At 41.8% G+C, this 20,060-nt stretch overlaps 1 protein-coding gene across 2 annotated transcripts in view; it reads left to right on the top strand.

Annotated features, from left to right (window-relative positions):
* smg1 (SMG1 nonsense mediated mRNA decay associated PI3K related kinase) overlaps positions 1-20,060 on the top strand; it is a 145,497-nt gene that overhangs the window by 88,449 nt on the left and 36,988 nt on the right. For both annotated transcript variants that reach the window (XM_059979383.1, XM_059979382.1), the window contains exons 43-51: positions 455-593; positions 682-791; positions 910-1,128; positions 6,981-7,174; positions 8,660-8,832; positions 9,616-9,895; positions 14,064-14,336; positions 14,635-14,869; positions 15,810-16,036. In XM_059979383.1, coding sequence (XP_059835366.1) covers positions 455-593; positions 682-791; positions 910-1,128; positions 6,981-7,174; positions 8,660-8,832; positions 9,616-9,895; positions 14,064-14,336; positions 14,635-14,869; positions 15,810-16,036 — 1,850 coding nt within the window. The remainder of the gene's footprint in view (positions 1-454; positions 594-681; positions 792-909; positions 1,129-6,980; positions 7,175-8,659; positions 8,833-9,615; positions 9,896-14,063; positions 14,337-14,634; positions 14,870-15,809; positions 16,037-20,060) is intronic.

Raw genomic sequence — 20,060 nt, 5'->3', positions numbered from 1 at the left:
TGCAGATTTCCTCGTGTTAGTTCTTTTTTGTACATTTTGGTACTGTTTTAGATCATAGTTTTCTGTTTGTGCCTCTGCTGTATGATGTGCAGGAATTTTCACATGATTTTAGAATTTGCATACTTGTTTTCAAATCACTTCATGGTCACATCCATGTATATCTCTGCAACATACCACAATCTGATTTTTCAAACCTCCAATTCTGGCTTATTTTCCTGATTTGCTCCTCTATTGGTGTCTGAAACTTTTCTCAACCTGAGCTTTGAAATTCCTTAAGCTTCTTCACGCTTTACTACTTTAAAATCTGCCTGTTTTACCACTTTTTCTGATGTGCTATAGTATATTTGATCATTCTTCTGAGGTAGCTTAAAATATTATACAGATGTTTAAGGCGTGTTGCTTGAATTCTTATCTATTTTATTGATGTCACTTAATGAGTTCTGTTTTACTCCAGTCATATGCAAGGTCAACTGCAGTTATGTCCATGGTGGGCTATATCATTGGGCTTGGTGATAGACACTTGGATAACGTTCTTATAGACATGACAACTGGAGAAGTGGTGCACATTGACTATAATGTTTGCTTTGAAAAAGGTACTACCATTTACACTGAATTTTAAGCCCTTTAGTATCACCATGGTTTTATGTGATAATTAGAGCAAGTATTGTCCATTATCTTTAGGGAAAAGCCTACGAGTTCCTGAGAAAGTTCCATTCAGAATGACTCAGAACATTGAGACTGCACTTGGTGTGACCGGAGTTGAAGGATTGTTCAAACTTTCTTGTGAGCAGGTTAGTTTCACATTGGATATAAATGTGTATGCAATTACCATTAATTGCAATGCTAATAGATACTTTGTGATTCTGTTTTCATAATCTGGCTAACCTGTTAAAAATGTTTCCCTGTTAGGTAGTTCAAATAATGCGACGAGGTCGAGAGACCCTCTTGACCTTATTGGAAGCGTTTGTTTATGATCCTTTGGTGGATTGGACTGCCGGTGGTGAAATTGGATTTGCTGGTGCTGTATATGGTGGAGGGGGACAGCAAGCTGAAAGTAAACAGAGCAAGAGGGAGATGGAGCGAGATATCACTCGTAGCCTCTTCTCTTCCAGAGTTGCTGAAATTAAGGTACCCAACTTTGAAATACATGATTTTTTTAAAAACTCAAATGTTGATATAAAGTTCAAAATTGAAATCTGTAACTTTAAATGGATGCTTGAATTTATAATCAGTTAAATAAAATACATTAAGCTATACTTTGGTAAAAGAAGATTTATTACATGCAGATCAAATCACTTATTTACAGCAGGAATATATTTTCCAAGATGATATAAAGGACAGATCTATTTTGAGGAGTTGTGCTCTTTGTGATGCAACAGAATTTCAGGGTTTTTTGTGGAGGAAGTCCTGGGGAAAGGGAAGTGGGGATACTATGCTTTAGGAGTTTGCTTGGAGAAGTGGATGTGTCATGCCATAGGGGTTGGTCTGCACCAATCATAAAGAGATGGAGATACTTCCAGCTTCACATCAATTGTATTTGATTGGGTTTATGGAGAAGTATCCAGAAAGAGGGTGGTTAAATATTCTGATCTTGATTAGAATATGATATCCATTTCCACTTGAGAGCCTCTATGCATCTCAAAAATAGTGATCATAAATTTACTTTTCAGGCATAGAAATAACTAACATCGCTTAACCAGAGCGGATGCAAACTTTGTTTTTACATTTATCCGGTTTTTTTGGAAGTGTAGGTCCAGGGAAATTGGTTCCATTTTTTTCTAAACTGCTTAGAATAAACTTGGACTCAAAGTGGAGGCCAAGTCTTTATGTATATTTGAGGCAGAGTTTGATAGATTCTTCTATCACTCCTCAGGTTGGTGGAACTGGTACTCACAGTTAATAACTTCTCTTTCGGCTCTTCCCACTTTCTCCAGACCAAGGGTGTAGCTATGGGCACCTGCATGGGCCCTAGTTATGCCTGCCTCTTCATGGGTTATGTGGAACAGTCTGTGCTCCAAATCTATATTGGTACTGCTCCCCAACTTTTCCTTCGATACATTGACGACTACATTGGTGCTGTTTCCTGCACCCCTGCTGAGCTCGTCAATTTAATTGACTTTGCCTGTAACTCACCCAGCCCTCAAATTCACTTGGTCCATCTCGGACACTTCTCTCCCCTTTCTCGATCTCTTAGTCTCCATCTCTGGAAATAAACTGTCCACTGACATCTTCTATAAACCCACTGACTCCCATAACTACCTTGATTATACCTCTTCCCACCCTGCCCAAATGCAAAAATTCTATTCCCAGTTCCTCCGTCTCCGCCGCATCTGCTCCAACAATGAGGCTTTCCGTTCCAGGACATCCCAAATGTCCTCTTTCTTTAAGAATCGTGGTTTCCCTTCTGCCGTCATCAATGATGCCCACATCCGCATCTCCTCCATTTCCCGCACTTCAGCCCTCACCCCATCCTCCCGTCACCACAACGGGGACCGTGTCCTCCTTGTCCTCACCTATCACCCCACCAGCCTCCAGATCCAGCATAATATTCTCCGCAACTTCCGCCATCTTCAACAGGACCCCACCACCAAGGACATCTTTCCCTCTCTGCTTTTCTCAGGGATCGTTCCCTCCGTGACTGCCTGGTCCACACGTCCCTCCCCACAGATCTCCCACCTGGCACTTACCCCTGCAAGCGTAAGTGCTGCACCTGTCCCTACACCTCCTCTCTTACCACCATTCAGGGCCCCAAACAGTCCTTCCAGGTGAGGCAATACTTCACTTGTGAATCTGTTGGGGTAATCTATTGCATCCAGTGCTCCCGGTGCAGCCTCCTCTACATCGGTGAGACCCGATGCAGATTGGGGGACCGCTTTGTCAAGCACCTATGCTCTGTCCGCCACAACAGACAGGATCTCCCAGTCGCCACTTACTTCAACTTTCCTTCACATTCCCATTCGGATATGTCCATACATGGCCTCCTCTACTGCCATGATGAGGCCAAACTTCGGTTGGAGGAATAACGTCTCATCTACCGTCTGGGTAGTCTCCAGCCCCTTGGTATGAACATCAAATTCTCCAACTTCCTGTAATTCCCTTCCTCTCCCTTCCCCCATCCCACCTTCACTCTGTCTCCTCTTCTAGCTGCCTATCACCTCTCATGACTCTGCCTCCTGCTACCCATAGTGCTTTCCCCTTAGATTCCTTCTTCATCTCTCCTGCCTATCCCCTCCCTGCTTCCCCTCCCCCCACCCCTTGATCTTTCCTCTGATTGGTTTTCCACCCTCCCCCCACCTTCTTTATAGGGCCCCTGCTCCCCCTTTAGTCCTGATGAAGGGTCTGGACCTGAAACGTTGACTGCTGCTTTCAACGGATGCTGCCCGACCTGCTGAGTTCATCCAGCTTTTTTTGCCCATCTTGATTTGACCACAGCATCTGCAGTGTACTTTGTGTTTGATCGATTCTTGATTGGTCAGAGCATGAAAGGATACGGGGAGAAGGCAGGAGATTGGGGCTGGGGAAAATTGGATCAGCCATGATGAAATGGCAGAGCAGGTTCAAAGGGCTCCTATTCAAAAGGTTCAAAAGTCTGCTCCAGTATCTTACAGTCTTATGAAATGATGGCAATTATTGCTGCAGAGGATAGACCCTGAAGTTCAGAATCAGGTTTATTATCACTGACATACTGTATGTCATGAAATGTGTGGTATTGCTGTACAGTGCAGAATATGAACATTTCTAGAGGTTATAACAAGGAATATAAAAAAAGTAGTGTAATCTAAGGGCAAAATAGTTCAGTAGTGTTCAGTCAACTTTTACCATGACATTAATTCCAGTGAATTTCTATGTCTAAATGCATAAGGGTCCATTAACATCATCTATATGGAGTGGTGATACATAAACCTGGGTTCTGGATCATTGATCCACAAGTGGATTAATTCTATTTAACGTGATGGAAAATAGATTTAGCTTTGGCTAACCTGTACGGACAAAATAAGCTGAATAGTGGCCTCTTGTACCATAATTTTTACATGATTCTGCTTTCTTTTAGTTAGATTCAGATTCTCCCATTACAGCCAAGGAATTTAAATTTCAGTAATTTAATCTGGATTCCACGTAACACTGCCTGAGTAAGACTAACCATTTAGATTGCTATAAAACTAGCATCATTCAAAGAAAGAAATCTGCTTTCCTTGACGGAATTGCAACTGCTTCCTCAGTACTGAGACAGTCAGGGTGTGCCACAATCATCTCCACCTTTTGTCTCACCCATTCTATCCTCACCCCCTTTGAAAACAATACCCTCTGCTCTCCCACTGAGGAGCACCAGGATTGTCTCCAACACTGTTATCAATCGCATAGACTCAATTCTAAAGGGATTGGACAGGCTAGATGCAGGAAGATTGTTTCCAATGTTGGAGAAGTCCAGAACGAGACGTCACAGTTTAAGGATAAAGGGGAAGCCTTTTAGGACCGAGATAAGGAAAAACTTCTTCACACAGAGAGAGGTGAATCTGTGGAATTCTCTGCCACAGGAAATAGTTGAGGCTGGTTCATTGGCTATATTTAAGAGGAAGTTAGATATGGCCCTTGTGGCTAAAGGGATCAGGGGGTATGGAGAGAAGGCAGGTACAGGGTTCTGAGTTGGATGATCAGCCATGATCATACTGAATGAAAGTGCAGGTTCAAAGGGCCGAATGGCCTACTCCTGCACCTATTTTCTATGTTTCTATTATCTGCCGTGCCCTGCCTCCAACCTCATGGTTCCCATACCCTTCACTGCTTGTTTCTCCCTCCTACCAAAGAGTCACAAACCTAACACTTATTGGTGGGCCTGTTATTTCTGCCTGACCTAGCCTGTTCCTGCCCCACTGAAGTCGTGTCTGCATACGTTTACTTCATTTTGTCCCCTTTGGTTCAGTCACATTTTACCTACATCTGTGATGCTTCACATGCTTTCCATTACTTCAGTAACTTTCAATTCCTTATCCTGGGATTGCCTTATTTTCACTATGGTGCCTAGTTCCTAAACATTTCCATCCTCTATCAGGAAAACCTTAAAGCTCTCCGGTTCATTCTAACCAGTACTCCTTCCCTATCTGGCAGAACTGGTCCCTATCTGTGACAGTTTCTCTTCTGACTTGTCCCACTTCCTCCAAACTAAGGGCCCAGGGCACTCACGTGGGCCATAGTTATCCCGCTTTTTTGTCACTACATGGAACAATAGGTTCTAAACCTCCACTGATAATGCTTGCCAATTTTTCCTCTGCTATATTGACAACTGCATTGGTGCTGCTTCCTACACTCATGCTGAGTTCGCCAACTTTATCAACTTTTTCTACAACTTTCACCTTGCCCTTAAAATCATTTGGTCCATCTCTGACACCTCTTTCCTCTTTCTCAATCACTCTTTTACATATCTACTGACTCTCATGCTGTACTTCTTCCCACCCTATCACTTGTGAAAATGCTGTTTCCTTCTCCCAATTCCTCAGTCTCTGCCACATTGGTTCTCAGGATGAGATTTTCCATTCTCGAACATCTGAGACCTCTGGTTTCCCTTCCACCACTATCAATGCTGCCCTCACCTGCATCTCCTCCATTTTGTACACATCTACCCTAACAAAGTTCGCCTTGTCCTTGCACCCCTGAAGCTCTGTATCCAACACATCTTTCTCTGTAACCTCCACCAACTTCAGTGGGATTCTACCACGAAGCACATCTCAGCTTTCCATAGGCATCTCTCTCTATGACTCCTTTGTCCATTTTTTGCTGATCTCTTCCTGGCACTTAACCCTGCAAGCAAGGTAGGTGCTACACTTGCCCCTACATCTCCCTCACTACCATTCAGGGCCCCAAATAATTCTTAGCATGTGAAGGAACATTTCAGCTGCAAGTCTTTCGGCATCATCTATTGTTTCTGATACTTCTGATGCACCTCCTCTATATCAGTGAGGCCCAATGAAAGTTTGGGGGGTGGGGGCATTTTGTTAATCAAGTTTACTGTCAGCTGCAAAAGGCAAGATTTTTCATTGGCCACCCATTTTGATTCTAATTTTGCATTCCTATTCTGACATGTCTGTCTATGGCCTCCTCTGCTACCATGATGAGGCCAAACTCAAATTGGAGGCACAGCACATCATTCTGTCTGGATAGCCTGATGGCATGAACCTCAATTCAATTTCCCAGTAAACTCTATCCCCTCCGTTTTGTCTTTCTAATCCCCATTCTGATTGCTTTTTCACCCCTTTCTTGTCCTCACTTGCCCAAAATCTCCCTTTGATTCCCCTCCTTGCCTTTCTTCCATCGTCCACTGTCCTCCAGCTTCTTTCTTTATCTCCCCCTCCCTCCACCCACCCTCACCTATTTTCACCTATCACCTGCCAGCTTGTACTACTTCGCCACCCCTCTCCTTATCCTGGCTTTTGCCCCCTTCCTTTCCCATCTTGATGAAGGGTCTCAGCCAGAAATGTCAGTTGTTTATATGCCTCTAGATGCTGCGTGACTTGGTGAGTTCCAGCAGCATTGTGTGTGTGTTTCTCAAGATTTCTAACATCTGAAGGATATATTGCGTCTAAAATTGGGAATCTGAAAAATTGAAAAAAAAATTCAAGTATCGAAATACAAACTTTTGAAAATCTCCAGCTGCTCATACATTATATTCAAGAGATTTTAGGTCTCTTGACCTTTTCTGTCCTTGCAGTTAGGATATTTGGTGAAAGATCATTGGTGAAAATTTGTTTTCCCCCATTGATGTTGACAGAGCTAATTTTCATTTTCATGCCAGAATATTTGTTGGAGCTTAAACCTGAATGGAACTGGAATTAGATTTATCACTATGTCATGAAATCTGTTTTACAACAACAGTGCAAACAATTCTAAACAGAATAGGCAAAAAGAAGCTAACTTGTTTGAATTTGAAGATATCTTAAACTGTACTTTTAACAAAATGCACTTTCCTTCTATCTCTTTCACACAAGGTGACCTGGTTTAAGAACAGAGATGATATGCTGGCAATTATTCCTAAACTTGATGCAAGCTTGGAGGATTATCTGAATCTCCAGGAGCATTTGACAAAAGTAGAGAAACTCCAGAGTAAATTGCTACAGGAAATAGAATTTCTGGAAGGAGCTGAAAATATTTCTGACCATCCAGCTCTTACATTGGAGCAAAGGTATCAATTTAATCCACTTGGTAATTTTTAGTTTTGCTTACATTTCAAATCTTCCTATATTTCAGTAAGTAGTATAAATATGTTTGATAACCTATCAAATTGAGCTACAAATGTAAGTTTTTAAATGACATTATCAGCCAAAGGATCTGTTTCTGTTCCTATGCTGTTCTGTGATGTGTTAAATCATGTGCAAGCAGTTTGGTTTCGTTTGAATTGATATAGTGGTCAGCTCAGACATTGTGGGCTGAAAAGCTTGTTAATGTGCTCTACTTTTCTCTATTCTTTTCTATGGCAAAAATATTTAACAATTTGAAAGTGCTTCAAATATGTTTGAACTGACAATGTTTTCATCAAGAGATCTTATCAACAGAGTGACTTAATAATCAAACCTGTTATTACAGTATGCATGAGCCAAAATGTATTTTGCAGTTTAAAAATCCCATTTACTAATGAAACAGAGCTCGAGTCACTCACAATCTGAGGGAGGGAGGCCCATGAGGCGGATGCCTCCAATACTAATTTTTTTTTTTATATAGTGGATTTTATTTTCTCCTGCCCTCCTTCTTTCCATAACACTGCCTTCTGCGTGGATACCAATGTATGGGCATCAGCTAAGATGCTGTATCTGGTTTTTGCCTGCAATTCTGACATGAAGGTATTGCAGTTCAGTTCAGCTTGGTTATGCACTTGTTAAAGCTGAACATTTTGTATTACTGTCCTTCCTCTGAACTGAGACACAAAATCTGCAGATGCTGGAAATCCAAGCAACATGCATAAAATGATGGAGGAACTTGGCAGGCCAGGCAGTATCTTTGAAAAGGAGGGAACAGTTGACATTTCGGGCTGAGATCCTTGGCCAGAACTTGGGGGGAGTGGGGTGGGGAAGATAAGTCAAAGCAAGAAGGTGGGGGAGGGGTGGAAGAAGTACAAGGTGGTAGGTGAAACTGGGAGAGGGGCGGGATGAAGTAAAGAGATGGGAAGTTGATTGGTGAAAGAGATAAAGGGCTGGAAAAATGGGGAGGGGAGTCTGATAGAAGATGGTAGAAGACCATGGAAGAAAGGGGCCAAAGGGACATGATGGGGCAGGTAAAATGATAGTGTGAGAGAGGAAAATGAGAATGGGGAAAGGGTTGGCAATTACTGGAAGTTCGAGAAATTGACATTCTCGCCATCAGGCTGGAGGCTACCCAAATGGAATATAAGGTTTTGCTTTTCCAACCTGGGTGTAGCATCATCATGGACTGACGTGTCGAATATTCTGCACTATACCTTGTGTTTGTGCATTGTTTCATTCTGTGACCTAATAGAGAGCAAAGGAATGCAGTTTTATGAAAATGTTTGTTAATATGTTAATATTTAAAGATTAGGTTTTTGTTAAGATGGACATGGGTTTTCCTTGTCCTTTTATGGCAGAATCATAGAAGCAGTGTGCAAGTAAATAATTTTTTCAATGGTATGCATCTTGCTACTTTGTTTTCCATTCAGATATTCAGAACATACTCAGCTGCAATCTCAGCAGCTCGCTGTACAGGATGCTATTCAGGTGAAACTGAATGACTTTGAACAGTGGATTACACAATATCAGGCTGCGTTCTCAAGCTTAGAAGCTACGCAGCTTGCAAGTCTGCTTCAGGATATCAGCACACCACTGGACTTGGGTAATGGCTATTCGTTACTGAACCTCAATAATTAGACATAGTTTGCAGCAAAAAGTAGTTAAGAAGAAGACTTGAGCTTTGAATAGTCGAGCAAGATCGTGTTCTATTTGAATGCACTTAAATACATCATTATGACACCTTCTGTTTCCATTTAGGCAAATGACAGTATTTCTGTTCAATAAGTATTTATCAGGTTCAGGATTAGTGACAGTCTGTCATGCTCAGGCTTTTAGTGCCAGTTTGGCAGATTTTCCTGATTATTGGATGTATTGCTATTAATTTCCCTAACATACTTTTGGTTCACAGAGATGATGAACAGTATAAAACATTTTTCCTGTGAATCCAGTGAGTTTAGAGAGATTGCAGGAACCAGGCTCCCAGTGAGCACAAATAAGAGCATGGCAGATACCACCTGATGTGCCAAATGCTGAACCGTCAGGATTTTTGAATAATTGGATAGCAAATTATTGGAAATCTATTATAAGTCTGGTTCTGGTACCAATGATTTGTCAGGTTTTGTATAAAATGTACAAAGCACATTTAGCATCTATCTACAAATCAGATTCAATATCCCTAGCAACAAACCGCAGGTTTACTTTAAATTGAATAAAATTAGATTGAGATAACTGGGAATTGTTTTCCTTTTTAAAAATTGTGTAAGGAATTGATCTTGGGCAAATGAAGGTACACTTTAAGATTTACTTACTGCTAAATAACTTCTTTCTGATTTTACCATTTATCTGTAACCTCTCCTTCTCACACTCCCATCTCATCTTAATATAGGAGCTCCAAGCTATGTTCCAGCAACAACATTTCTCCAGAATGCTGGTCAGGCACACTTAATCAGCCAGTGTGAGCAGCTGGAAGGAGAGGTTGGAGCTTTGCTACAGCAGCGTCGTACAATCTTACGTGGATGTCTGGAACAGCTTCATAGCTATGCTGCTGTAGCCCTGCAGTACCCAAAGGCTGTCTTCCAAAAGCATAGGATGGAACAGTGGAAAACATGGATGGAAGAACTGATATGTGAAATGACAGTGGAGCACTGCCAGGAGCTGTACAGAAAGTAAGTGCCATGTGAATTGTGATACTAGTTTAGTATACTTTGCAGGCTGTAAACTGTTACAAAAATACAACTGAATTCTGAATGGACTGACCACTGCAGGATTAAGCTTCAGTCAAATCGTTATTGCTGTTTTCTGCTCTAATGGATAAATAGGTTGTTGTGGTCATTTCTGATCACGCTCCATTAATACGTTTAAGGACATCAAATGAAGATGAGGTGTGTTGTAATTAAATTTGATGGCCTTAAACTGATTTTCAAGATTTTATCACATGAATGGAAAGGCGTGGGGTAGCTGGTGCTCTGAAACTCTGAATTTTAAATCATATTTTATACTTCTCATTTCTCCATTTGGCAAAATCGGTAAGCTCTCAGCAATCTGGTCAATCTCAATCCCTCACTATCTCCCTATAACCTATTTTCCCTCATCCATTCTCACATCTAAGGGGCAAGTTACAGAAACCTTCTAGCCCACCAGGGCATCTTGGGATATGAGAGGAAAACAGAGCAAGTGAGGGAATATCTGTGCATTCACAGGGAGAGCAGGCACACGTACAACACACAAACAACATGCAAGACATGGGTCTCACGAGCAGTGCGATAGCACCAACTGCTGTTAGAAAGCAAGTATTTTAAAGACAGATGATATTCTATAGTTTCAATTGTTTTTGCTTAGGAACACAGTTAGCTTATTCAGCTCATCGGGTTTGTTCAGCACTTCAGTGAGACCCTGCTTCACAGCATCTTAATTCCATTTGCCTGTCCTGTTTCATATTCTAAAACAATTAGCTAAGAAAAATCTGTGTCTCAGAATAATTGAACTGGCTTTACTGGTTTCTTTGCAGGCATCCCAAATGCCTGTCATTCTTTATGAACATGTTTTAATTCCCAGATGAGTCCAAATGTCCTAGTTATAACATCATGACACATCCCTTGCCTCAGGCTTTCCTGCAAGTGGGGAAGTATTTTCTGCAGCCTTTCAGTTACATTCAAAACTAATTAGATCACTCAACTTTCAATGTTCTGAGAGTGCAAGTGTAATTTATGCAATTCAATGTAATGTTCGCTAAACTTCTGGATATTTTTGTATTTGACAACTACAGTTCTGTGATCTGTGTATGTGAACTCTTAAATGCCTTTGGACTTGGCTATTCTGTTTCGAAGTATGATTGAGACAGTAATGAACAACTGCATATAACTGCACTGAAACCACTATTGTGTCTTTACCTTGTCTGCCTGTCATCCATGCTACCCTTGCAGTCCCCAAAATGAAAGTGTATAGCTGGCCTAAGACTCTGTTTGCATACATTGACTTTGTTGAAACACAGAAAGATAGAAGGCCTTATAATACAGGCCCTTCAGCCCACAAAGTTGTGCCGAACATGTCCCTACCTTAGAAATTACTAGGCTTGCACATAGCCCTCTATTTTTCTAAGCTCCATATACCTATCCAAACGTCTCTTAAAAGACCCTATCATTTCCGTCTCCACCACCGTTGCCAGCAGCCCATTCCACGCACTCACCACTCTCTAAGTAAAAAACTTCTCCCTGACATCTCCCCTGTACCTACTCCCCAGCACCTTAAACCTGTGTCCTCTTGTGGCAACTGTTTCAGCCCTGGGGAAAAAGCCTCTGGCTATCCAAACTATCAATGCCTCTCATCATCTTATACACCCCTATTAGGTCACCTCTCATCTTCTATCGCTCCAAGGAGAAAAGGCCGAGTTTACTCAACCTATTTTCATAAGACATGCTCCCCAATCCAGGCTATATCTCCTCTAAATCTCCTCTGCATCCTTTCCATGGTTTCCACATCCTTCCTGAAGTGAGGTGACCAGAACTGAGCACAGTACACCAAGTGGGGTCTGACCAAGGGCCTTTATAGCTGCAACATTACCTTTTGGCTCCTAAATTCAATTCCAAGATTGATGAAGGCCAATACACTGTATGCCTTCTTAACCACAGAGTCAACCTGCGCAGCTGCTTTGAGCATCCTGTGGACTCGGACCCCAAGATCTCTCTGATCCTCCACACTGCCAAGAGTCTTACCATTAATTCTATATTCTGCCATCATATTTGACCTACCAAAATGAGCGACCTCACACTTAACCAGGGTTGAATTCCATCTGCCACTTCTCAACCCAGTTTTGCATCTTATCACTGTCCCGCTGTAACCTCTGACAGCCCTCCACACTATCCACAATACCTCCAACCTTCGTGTCATCAGCAAATTTACTAACCCATCCCTCCACTTCCTCATCCAGGTCATTTATAAAAATCACGAAGAGTAAGGGTCCCAGAACAGATCCCAGAGGCACAGCACTGGTCACCGACCTCCATGCAGAATATGACCCGTCTACAACCACTCTTTGCCTTCTGTGAGCAAGCCAGTTCTGGATCCACAAAGCAATGTCCCCTTGGATCCCATGCCTCCTTACTTTCTCAGTAAGCCTTGCATGGGGTACCTTTATCAAATGCTTTGCTGAAATCCATATACACTGCATCTACTGCTCTTCCCTCATCAATGCGTTTAGTCACATCCTCAAAAATATTCAATCAGGCTCGTAAGGCACAACCTGCCCTTGACAAAGCCATGCTGACTGTTTATGATCATATTACACCTCTCCAAATGTTCATAAATTCTGCCTCTCAGGATCTTCTTCATCAACTTACCAACCACTGAGGTAAGACTCACTGATCTAAAACTTCCTGGGCTATCTCTACTTCCTTTCTTGAATAGGGGAACAACATCTGGAACCTTCCAATCCTCTGGAACCTCCCGTCCCCACTGATGATGCAATCTCCTCCCTTGCCTCCCACAGTAGTCTGGGATACATCTCATCTGGTCCCGGTGACTTATCCAACTTGATGCTTTCCAAAAGCTCCAATACATCCACTTCCTTAATATCTACATGTTCAAGCTTTTCAGTCTGCTGCAAGTCATCACTACAATCACCAAGATCCTTTTCCATAGTGAATACTGAAGTAAAGTATTCATTAAGTACCTTTGCTATTTCCTCTGATTCCATACACACTTTCCCACTGTCACACTTGATAGGTCCTATTCTTTCAAGTCTTATCCTCTTGCTCTTCACATACTTGTAGGATGCCTTGGGGTTTTCCTTAATCCTGCCTGCCAAGGCCTTCTCATGGCCCCTTCTGGCTCTCCTAATTTCCTCCTTAAACTCCTTCCTGTTAGCCTTATAATCTTCTAGATTTCTATCATTACCTTTTTTTTTAGCTTTTCTTCTTGACTAGATTTATTACAGTCTTTGTACACCATGGTTCCTGTACCCTATCATAACTTCCCTGTCTCATTGGGACATTCCTAAGCAGAATTCCACACAAATATCCCCTGAAATTTTGCCACATTTCTTCTGTACTTTTCCCTGAGAACATCTGTTTCCAATTTAAGCCTCCAATTTCCTGCCTGATAGTCTCATAATTCCCCTTACACCAATTAAACGCCTTTCTAACTTGTCTGTTCCTATCTCTCTCCAACGCTATTGTAAAGGAGATAGAATTATGATCACTATTTCCAAAATGCTCTCCCATTGAGAAATCTTGACACCTGACCAGGTTCATTTCCCAATACCAAATCAAGTACAGTCTCTCCTCTTGTAGGCTTATCTACATATTGTCAAGAAACCTTCCTGAACACACCTAACAAACTCCACCCCATCTAAACCCCTTTCTCTCGGGAGATGCCAATCAATATTTGGGAAATTATAATCTCTCATTACAACAATTCTTATTATTACACCTTTGCAGGATCTGTTTCCCTATCTGCTCCTCTATATCCCTGTTATTATTGGGCGGGCTATAAAAAAACACCCAGTAAAGTTGTTGACCCCTTCCTGTTCCTAACCTCCACCCACAGAGATTCTATAGACCATTCCTTCATGACGTCCACCTTTCCTAGAAGGTTTCTGGATGTGAAATATGAATTTGTGGGGAGAAAATGATCTTGATAGCACATCTTTGCAAAAGGTATGATGATACCTGGTAACAAATACCCAAAAGGAACAATTGACAAAACCTTTCAGAATAAATTTGGGTTAAATTTACAAGTAGACCTGCAGCATAATTCTGGGCAATGAGACTGAAAACTGCTACCATATGATATTAAAATAACTGGGAATTATTGATGTATGCAATGTTTATTTTCTAGGTATGAGATCCAATATGCTCCCCAGCAGCCCACAACAATCTGTCAGTTCATAACAGCAACTGAGCTGACTCTTCAACGTTTTGCTGCAGACGTGAACAGTCGGTTAATCAGGCAGGTTGAGAGACTGAAGCAGGAATCGGTAACAGTCCCTGTTTGTGAAGAGCAGCTAAAGGAAATCGAGCGCTGCATAAAAGTTTTTCTCCATGAAAATTGTGATGAAGGATCCTTAAGCCTGGCTAGTGTCATCATCTCTGCCCTTTGCGCATTAACAAGGTATTGTCTGCCCTGCTATAGATGTTAGCTTCTTTCTGCAGCCAGCATTTAAGAAGTGCAAATGTTTGAGCTTTAATAATGATATTCATCATCCAAATTAGCTGTTTTTTGTTGAATGCTATTTAGTTACGCCAAATATAAAATGATTCCAGGCATTATTAAAACATCTATCTCACAAATCTGATGTTGACTAGAGAATTAGGCCTATTGATTTTTATTGCATGTTTTACTTGGAGTAAAATGAAGAGTTTTGCACAGGATCGATATGGCTACCGTACAGTCTACTGTTCTGTTTCAGGCGTAACCTTATGATGGAAGGAGCTGCATCAAGTGCTGGGGAACAGCTGGTTGATTTGACTTCCAGAGATGGTGCTTGGTTTTTGGAGGAGCTCTGTAGTATGAGTGGCAATGTCACCTGTCTTGTGCAACTACTTGAACAGTGCCAGCTGGTTCCACAGGATCTTGACATCCCAAACCCTGTGGAAGCGTCTGAAGCAGTTCATTTGGCTAATGGAGTGTACACTTCCCTCCAGGTTAGTGTTGGGATATATAGCTGGCAGAGTACATTTAATCCTGTGAAATGTGAATTGTTAGCATTATGATGGGAAGAATGAGAAGGTGGGATATAAAGTAGTCAATACCATTTTTTAAAAAAAGATTACAAGAGCAGACATTGCATCAGAGTCAGAAAGACGTGCTGACCATCAAGACCCCATTTTCATTAACCCCACACTAATTTTTTTAATATATTTTTCCCAGAATCTCATCAAGTCCCAGACTCCACCATTCATCTACACAAGGATAATATGCAGTGGCCAATTAGTCTACCAGCATTCCTACATCTGTGGGATGTGGCTTATGTGCGTTATACATTGGAAGTGATAGGGTGGTAAAATGTTTGAAAAAGCATGTAAAGGTGCAGAAGTAATAAAGCATCAAATTACTTACACTGGAGTGTCATATCCAGTTACAGCCAGATTCACAGGAAAATGAGGCAGTTTTGGAAAAGGTGCAGAAGAGATTTACGTAAATAATTTTGGGGACGAGAGACTGGTTGTGTAGCTTGGGGAAACTTAATTGTCCTTGGATTAGAGAAGGTTCTGGGGATATTTAATAAAAAAATTTTTAATAAATAAAGGTTGCTAGAGAAAATGTTTCTGTTAGCTGAGATGTAAAGAACTAGGTATAGAATAAAAGTTTTTCACAGAAAAATCAAAAGTGATGCTTTTGATTAGGATTTGAGCTAATCTACTGGCACTATAACAGAGTCAGTTCAATTTCAGCATTTAAGAACAATTTGCACACCATTGAGAGAGTGGAATCAGTTGGAATTCTCTTCTGTAGAGTAGGTATAGACTTAGCAAACTGGCCTCCTTCCACACTATAATTATTCTGTGATTCTGGAGGGTGTTCATGTTCTGGCAGAATTGAAAATGTTTCATTTTGTTAACATTCTTCCATTTTTTTTAACAGGAGCTAAACACCAACTTCAGGCAAATCATCTTTCCAGAAGCCCTTCGGTGTATGATGAAAGGAGAAAATACTTTGCAGAATATGCTTAATGAGCTGGACAGTATCATTGAACAGACAACCGATGGTGTTTCTTTGCAAATGCTCATAGATTCTCTGCAGGCTTACCTTAGAAATGCTGCAATGGGATTGGAAGAAGAAACCAATGTTCATTATATTGATGTCACCAGGTAAGTGCAAGTATTTTGGTATTAACAGAAGGGATTATAAATTATATGTAACAATGAAGCAGTCACTATTGTGGTGGTGGAATTGCCAGCTTAGTGCTCCCAGTTAAAACTATATGGATGTTTCATTAGGTAGTTTTTTAGCTTGGAAAAGGATTGTAATAAGTCTTTGTAAATATAACTCTCTCCCACAACTATTTCAGTACAAGTGTAGTTCCGCAATGAGAATAATTTGTAAGGCTCATGTTTATTGTGCAGCGTTGTATGCACTTAAGATTGGAATGACCAAGCCCTCTTAAGGATGCTGCTTTGATTTCTTCTGGTAAAGAGGTTTCACACAACTATGTGCATCCTCGTTAGCATGTAATAGACGTAGCAAAATAATGTCATAATTAATGTCTCAGATCAAACCTCTGCAGTCCTCCCACATATACGTAGATTGTGCTGGAGGATCCCGAGTATAAAATCTTGGAAGTTTAAAGATCATCCTCAACAATAACAGAGCCCAAGATAAGACTAGCAAAGGTTACTGCTGAATCATAAATACTTTTGTCCAACCAGAAAAGCTGGGTTGCTTATCCACCCTCACAGAAGCTGGTCTGTTTTCATTTATCCTACATGATGCCAAGAAGCAAGTGAAAGCAATAGGCTCAGAAAGTTAATAGGAGCACACAATTAATTATCTTGGCTGCAATATTGAAGACCTAGGTTCTATAACCAATCATACATCTAATCGAGCTGTTCCAAGACAGAGTACTGGCATCCATCCAACAATGTGCAAAATTGCCCCCAGGTCATTATAGTAGTATTATCAAATGGCACTTTCCTACCAGTAATTCACCTGAAAGTCTGCAATGGTTCAAGATGACAGCACATCTTTTTCAAAGGCAGTGTGGGATGAATAATGTATTTTGCTAATTCCGATGGCGTCCACATCCTAAAAAATGAATTTAAGAAAAGTTTTTTGCTATTTCTAGAATTTTGGTCCATGAAAGAACAATGTGCAGTCATAAGACACAGAAGCAGAATTAGGCCATTTGGCCCATCAAGTCTGCTTTGCCATTGCATCATGGCTGAATTTTTTTTATCCCTTTTAACCCCATTGTTGCCTTCTCCCTGTAAACTTTGGCACCCTTGCAATAATTATATTGTGTACATACTTTGAAAATTGTTCCTATAATTTAAAAATTTATGTTTGGGATTTCTGTATTTGTGCATTACTTTTAATATTAATCAAACTGTCTTTCACACCCAAAATGCATTGGGCAAGGATGATGTACAGTTTATCAAAATAGTATTATAAATATGCAGATTTCCTTAAAAGGACAGTTGTCAAGACTTTTTAATGGTGAACATTCATTTTTGAAAGTTGACCATGGAAGTGCAAAGTTGCTGCCAAGCTGCTGTTTTAGAAGCTTAGTTCTGCATAATTGTGTCATGTTTGCATTAAAGTTCTGGCCACTTAGCTCACAAGGAAATATTAGGTTTAATAGTTATGTTAATAGTGTGATTAAATTATAATAACAGCCAAAAAAACTGCCTGATACTGGAACATACAAACACACTGGAGGAACTCAGCAGGTCGGGCAGCATCCATGGAAACGAGCAGTCAACGTTTCAGGCCGAGAACCTTCATCAGGACTGAAGGAGGAGGGGGCAGGGGCCCTATAAAAAAGGTGGGAGGAGGGTGGGAAGGAGAAGGCTGGTAGGTGCCAGCTGAAAAACCAGAGGAAAGATCAAGGGGTGGGGGAGTGGAAGCAGGGAGGGGATAGGCAGGAAAGGTGAAGGAATGTAAGGGGAAAGCACTATGGGTAGTAGAAGAAAACAGAATCATGAGAGAGGTGATAGGCAGCTGGAAGAGGAGGCAGAGTGAAAGTGGGATGGGGGAAGGGAGAGGGAGGGAATTACCGGAAGTTGGAGAATTCGATGTTCATACCAAGGGGCTGGAGACTACCCAGGCGGTATATGAGGTGTTGCTCCTCCAACCCGAGTTTGGCCTCATCATGGCAGTAGAGGAGGCCATGTATGGATGCTCTCCCAGTTACCACCCACTTCAACTCTGCTTCACATTCCCATTCAGATATGTCCATACATGGCCTCCTCTACTTCCCTGCTTCCCCTCCCCCACCCCTTGATCTTTCCTCTGGTTTTTCACCTGGCACCTATCAGCCTTTTCCTTCCAACCCTCCCCCCACCTTCTTTATAGGGCCCCTGCCACCTCCTCCTTCAATCCTGACGAAGGGTCTCAACCCGAAACATTGACTGCTTGTTTCCATGGATGCTGCCCGACCTGCTGAGTCCCTCCGGCGTGTTTGTACGTGTTGATTTGACCACAGCATCTGCAGTGTACTTTGTTTGTCTGATACTGGAGATGTCTCCAACTGTATTCTGATTCCTTCAGATTTTAGTCATTGGCAGATTAAGATTTCAAATCAAGTCGTTTTTTATTGTCATTTCAACCATAACTGCTGGTACAGTACACAGTAAAAATGAGATAATGTTTTTCAGGGCCATGGTGCTACATGAAACAGCACAAAAACTACACTGAACTATGTAAAAACAACACTGGAAAAAAAACTACACTAGACTACAGACCTACCCAGGACTGCATGAAGTGCACAAAACAGTGCAGGCATTACAATAAATAAGCAAGACAATAGGCACAGTAGAAGGCAGTAAATTGGTGTCAGTCCAGGCTCTGGATATTGATGAGTCTGATTGCTTGGGGGAAGAAACTTTCATCATCTGATCATAAGAGCCCGAATGCTTCGGTGCCTTTTCCCAGATGGCAGGAGGGAGAAGAGTTTGTTTGAGGTGGTGCATGGCATCCTTCATAATGCTGTTTGCTTTGTGGATGCAGCGTGTGGTGTAAATGTCTGTAATGGCAGGAAGAGATCCCCTGATGATCTTATCAGCTGACCTCACTATCCGCTGTAGGGTCTTGCAGAGATGGTACAATTTCCAAACCAGGCAGTGATGCAGCTGCTCAGAATGCTTTCAATACAACCTCTCTAGGTTATGATGAGGATAGGGGTGGGAGATGGACTTTCCTCAGCCTTCACAGGAAGTAGAGATGCTGCTGTGCTTTCTTTGCTATGGTGCTGGTGTTGAGGGACCGGTTGAGATTCTCCGCCAAGTGAACACCAAGAAATTTAGTGCTCTTAAAGATCTCTACTGAGGAGCCATTGATGTTCAGTGGGCAGTGGTCACTCCGTGCCCTCCTGAAGTCAACAACCATCTCTTTTGTTCACTTTCAGAGACAGGTTGTTTGCTCTGCACCAGTCCGTTAGCCGCTGCACCTCCTGTTTGCTGACTCATTTTTCTTGCTGATGAGACCACCACGGTCGTGTCATTGGCGAACTTGATGATGTGGTTCGAGCTGTGTGTTGCAACAGTCGTGGGTCAGCAGAGTGAACATCAGTGGACTGAGCCCTGGGGAGCCCCCGTGCTCAGTGTGATGGTGTTGGAGATGCTGCTTCCGATCTGGACTGACTGCGATCTCCCAGTCAAGAAGTCTAGGATCCAGTTGCAGAGTGAGGTGTTCAGCAGGCCCAGTAGGCTCAGCTTTCCAATCAGATTCTGAGGGATGATTGTGTTGAATGCTGAACTGAAGTCTATGAACAGCATTCGAACGTATGTGTCTTTTTTGTTCAGGTGGGTTAGTGCCAGGTGGAGGGTGATGGCAATGGCATCGTCTGTTGAGTGGTTGGGACGGTACGTGAACTGCAGGGAGTCCAGTGAGGGGAGCAGTGTCGTGGTTTCTCGTGCCCCAGAAACGACCAGGAGACGCAGAAGATTCTTCAAGAAGTGTTAAACTTTAATTTGCAAATCAAAGCTGAGACAGTCATTGAGCTAGTCGCTGATTGCCCACCAATCCTTGTACATAGCATTTTTTATAGCAATCTCTTGGTTTAGTTGCATTAGCATATCCAATCGGTCTACAGTTGCGTATTACAAGTACATCGGCTACTATTGTTTCTACCCATTGACTTAATCATGTTCTAATCTACATCTTTTAGCTACCTCT

This window comes from Hypanus sabinus, chromosome 9 (assembly GCF_030144855.1).
Source record: "Hypanus sabinus isolate sHypSab1 chromosome 9, sHypSab1.hap1, whole genome shotgun sequence".
In the NCBI taxonomy this organism is placed as follows: Eukaryota; Metazoa; Chordata; class Chondrichthyes; order Myliobatiformes; family Dasyatidae; genus Hypanus; species Hypanus sabinus.
The sequence above is the reverse complement of the archived record's forward strand: the minus strand, read 5'-3'. Positions and strand labels throughout refer to the sequence as shown.